This window comes from Panicum hallii, chromosome 2 (genome assembly GCF_002211085.1).
Source record: "Panicum hallii strain FIL2 chromosome 2, PHallii_v3.1, whole genome shotgun sequence".
NCBI lineage: Eukaryota > Viridiplantae > Streptophyta > Magnoliopsida > Poales > Poaceae > Panicum > Panicum hallii.
In genome coordinates, this window is record NC_038043.1 from 39,933,864 (window position 1) to 39,937,822 (window position 3,959).

General features: G+C 43.2%; 1 protein-coding gene across 1 annotated transcript; it reads left to right on the forward strand.

The window, feature by feature from the left end:
* The first annotated feature begins 461 nt into the window (after positions 1–461).
* LOC112882926 (sulfite exporter TauE/SafE family protein 3-like) lies at positions 462–3,289 on the forward strand. The gene is made up of 12 exons (XM_025948123.1): positions 462–635; positions 821–980; positions 1,073–1,273; positions 1,379–1,443; positions 1,524–1,551; positions 1,640–1,719; positions 1,803–1,889; positions 2,027–2,077; positions 2,298–2,519; positions 2,592–2,685; positions 2,767–2,907; positions 2,992–3,289. Exons 1-12 carry the CDS (start codon positions 462–464, stop codon positions 3,075–3,077), a joined length of 1,389 nt encoding a protein of 462 aa, XP_025803908.1. The 3' UTR covers positions 3,078–3,289.
* Positions 3,290–3,959: the final 670 nt, after the last annotated feature.

The following is a 3,959-nucleotide window of genomic DNA, read 5'->3' on the forward strand; positions in this document are numbered from 1 at the left end:
ATTGAAAGGGCCTGTCGTCCGAACAGACATCTTCATGCCTCTTGGGCTTGTATAAATATATAAACAATTACATTAATAAGAACTTCTCTGTTACTTTCTTCTCAATCACTTTTCACTCTCAACAAAAGATAACGACTTCTTTGCGGTTGAATCTTTCCTTCCATTAAGCATGTGTACTGTGCCGTGCATGCCTTTCCTGCTTTTGCCCATGCGATGATCGATGCACCCGAAGTGAAATTGAAGCGGCCGATCCCATTTGGAATCGTGCACCTATCTTGCAGCTGGGAAGCCTCCGCCACAATCATGCCGCTGCGGCGCTGGAGTGGATCGTCGCGGCTATAAAATGCTATGGCTCCATTCATCAGTGCTCCAACGTCTCTCTCTCTCTCTCTCTCTCTCTCTCTCTCTCTCTCTCTCTCTCTCTCTCTCTCTCTCTCTCTCTCTCTCTCTGTGCCGAGGAAATGGGGAGGATGTGGCACGCCGTGGCCGCGCTCAGTATTGCGAGCATGGCCACCGTTGTCGCCGCCGCCGACTGGGGGCTCCCGAGAGCCGGAGCCGCGGAAGCGCCGCCGAGGATGGGCGTGGTGCGTAATTCGACGCGGAGTGATGGCAACTCGTACCACCATGTGTGGCCGGTAATGCGAGCAGTTCCGTGCTTTCGAGCAGGATTTGTCTGTCACCATTCACTGTGCTACTCTACTCCATGCATGTTTCTTTTGCATTGTTGTTTCACTGGAATAAGTCTGCAATGCTCTACTCCAAACATGCATGATTTTTTGCTAATAATGTGGTGCATTCTTGGATGATTTTTTGTCAACAGCCGATGGAATTTGGGTGGCGGATCGTGCTGGGCTCACTGATCGGGATCTTCGGCGCGGCTTCTGGGAGCGTTGGCGGCGTCGGCGGTGGCGGCATCTTCCTGCCGATGCTGGCATTGATCATCGGGTTTGATCCTAAGTCGTCGGCTGCCATGTCCAAGTGTGAGCATCTAGATAACATTATTCGACGACCCCTCTATCCCTCTGGATCACCAACTCAGATCGATGCTGTAACCTTTATTTGTGATCAATAGGCATGATCATGGGTACATGTGTCTCAACGGTGTACTACAATCTCAAGCTGAAGCACCCAAGTTTGGACATACCGCTGATCGACTACGACCTCGCCATGCTCATCCAGCCTATGCTCATGCTTGGGGTCAGCATCGGTGTCATTTTAAATGTTGTTTTCCCGGACTGGCTGGTCACGGCTCTCCTGATAATCCTTTTCCTAGGTTCGTATTTTATCCCTGGCGCCGTGAAAACTTCTTGTCTAATTTAGTTGCCACTGAGACCATGACTGACAATGGTTTAATTTGCATCTCCAAATTGAATCACAGTCACGTCAATGAAGGCCTTCTTAAAGGGCGTTGAAACATGGAAGAAAGAGACCATAGAGAAAAGAGTAAATCTTTTGCAATTTCGTTGTCATACTTATGTTTCTTTCTCCTGTTACACTAATTGGACTGCGTTTGTCTCTTTCAGGAGGTTGCACAAAGGATGCACCAAATATGTAAGAGAGCATGAAAATGATGAATTTGTCTTACCAAATGCAAAAGCTCTTCCATTTGATTAATATTGTTTCCCCAACATGATGTTAGGTCAGGAACCAGAGCGTGCAACAGCAATCCCTACAGGACCAGGGGACTCCGTCCGTGCAAAAAATCCGTCAGCTGAGAAGGTAAACTTCAAATGACTCAAATCCTGCATTTTCCAAAGAACATTCATAAGATTCTGATGAACTAGATTTTTCCAATGCTTCAGTCATCACTCCTGAAGAATGTTTACTGGAAGGAGCTCGGTCTCCTTGCATTTGTGTGGTTGGCATTCCTTGCACTTCAGATTGCAAATGTGAGGATCTAGCTACAGCCTCATCTGACATTCAATGGAATCTCACATAAATTTCTATGAAAAGTTGCTATTTTTTCTCTCCTTCTTTTATACTCTTTACAAATAATAATGCCTATGGTGTTCTTTTTCATATGCAGAAGTATAGTGGTCACTGCTCCACTTTATTCTGGGTCTTGAATTCTCTCCAGGTATGAGTATTAGGGGAACAAAATAAAGGATGGATGGCATATGGGAACAATATTAGCCATATGCCATTGGACCTGTTTTATCTGAGGAGATTGCTATAAAAAATTTTAGGCTTTGGATCAAATTTGCACTAAATTCTAAGGATTTGAGTTGCAGTCCTCCTATCCCAACAAACCCTTTGAAAGCATCCACACAAATTAAATCTTTCTGCTTTAAATGCAGATCCCAGTGGCAGTAGGAGTGACCATGTATGAAGCGCATGGTTTGATGACCGGGAAGAAGGTGTTATCATCAAAGGGAAGCCAGCAGAATGCCCTAAAACCTCGCCAGCTCTTTGTATACTGTCAATTAGGTATTGTTGCAGGACTTGTCGGGGGTCTGCTAGGTGTTGGAGGAGGCTTCATTATAGGGCCGTTGTTCCTGGAGCTGGGTGTCCCTCCCCAGGTATATGCTCCATATATCCTATGGTCTGTTTGGAATAAAATTTCACCTCCCTAATAACCATAGATATGATAGGTTTCAAGTGCTACAGCCACATTTGCAATGATGTTCTCGTCTTCCATGTCGGTCGTTGAGTTCTACATCTTGCACCGGTTCCCGGTGCCTTATGGTAATCTATTTCTTCCACATTTCCTCCATGATTATTAAAAGTGACAGCCAGTTATGGACTCAATTTGTTTGCCTTGTCTAGCTGCTTATTTCATCGCTGTTGCATTCATTGCTGCCATCATCGGCCAACACTATGTGAGGAAGTTGATCAGATGGTTAGGGCGTGCGTCACTCATCATCTTCATCTTGGCTTCCATGATCTTCATCAGCGCAATCTCTCTGGGTACCATTGTCCGCGCAACTAGTTCGGATTGACTAAAATCCCCACGTGAACAGTTTTATATTAAAACCATTGTCTTTCCTGCAGGTGGAGTAGGCATCTCAAATATAATTCACAAGATTGAATCTCATCAGTACATGGGTTTTGAAAGCATGTGCAAGTATGGTGCCTAGCTAGGAGACAAGTCGGGTTAAAAAAAGAGACCTTGACCGTGAAGTCAATTGCCAAAAAAAATGGATTTCCATCGGAGAGTAGGGCGGTCAAAAGTTTTGATTAGATTCAGAGTTAATTAGCAAAGATACTCTAGTACTCAGCAACTCCGGAGGAAGCCAATGCAACTGCATGGAAGTTGAGCCTGCCTCTTGCACAGTTACAGTAACATGCATGTCACATACTTTTGCATGAAAACAGATAGGAGTGCACTGGGTACTGGTGCATGACTGTAGCCGCATCTTTCTATATTTAAAAGCTGATCCCAAAATAAGGCACAGCAGAGTACCAGTCATCAGAATAGCCACCGGATTTCCAATAATCCAATGGAGAGAAATACAACTAATACTGCTAAAAGGGATTTCATAAAAACATACGTGAAGAATATTATATATCCATATTCGTGAAGCTAATACTATACATTTTTAAGGAACAATAATAAACTATAAAGCAATTAGATTTTTCACATAAATTGTATACAGAAATTGGAAACATCTGCACAAATGTGCGAGCCTAATCCTTCTAGTATTTACAAACATTTTATGTGAGAGCGAATATACTACTACTTCCAAAGTTTTGACAAGGTTGTCAAAATCGCATATTCTAAATTGAATCACAGGTCTCCCTGCAAGATTGCGAATCATGACAATCATATAAGCATAAAAATGTTGATTCTATACTAGGATAGTAGAATTTCAATCAATCTACATCATAAAGTCCAAGAATCACATGACAACATATAAGCATTCTAACCATTTTACTTTGCGATGTTTCATTTATGTCACATAAATTGGTTTGTTCTTCATGTTTCTTAACCTATGATGCTCCATGATGAAAATCCATCC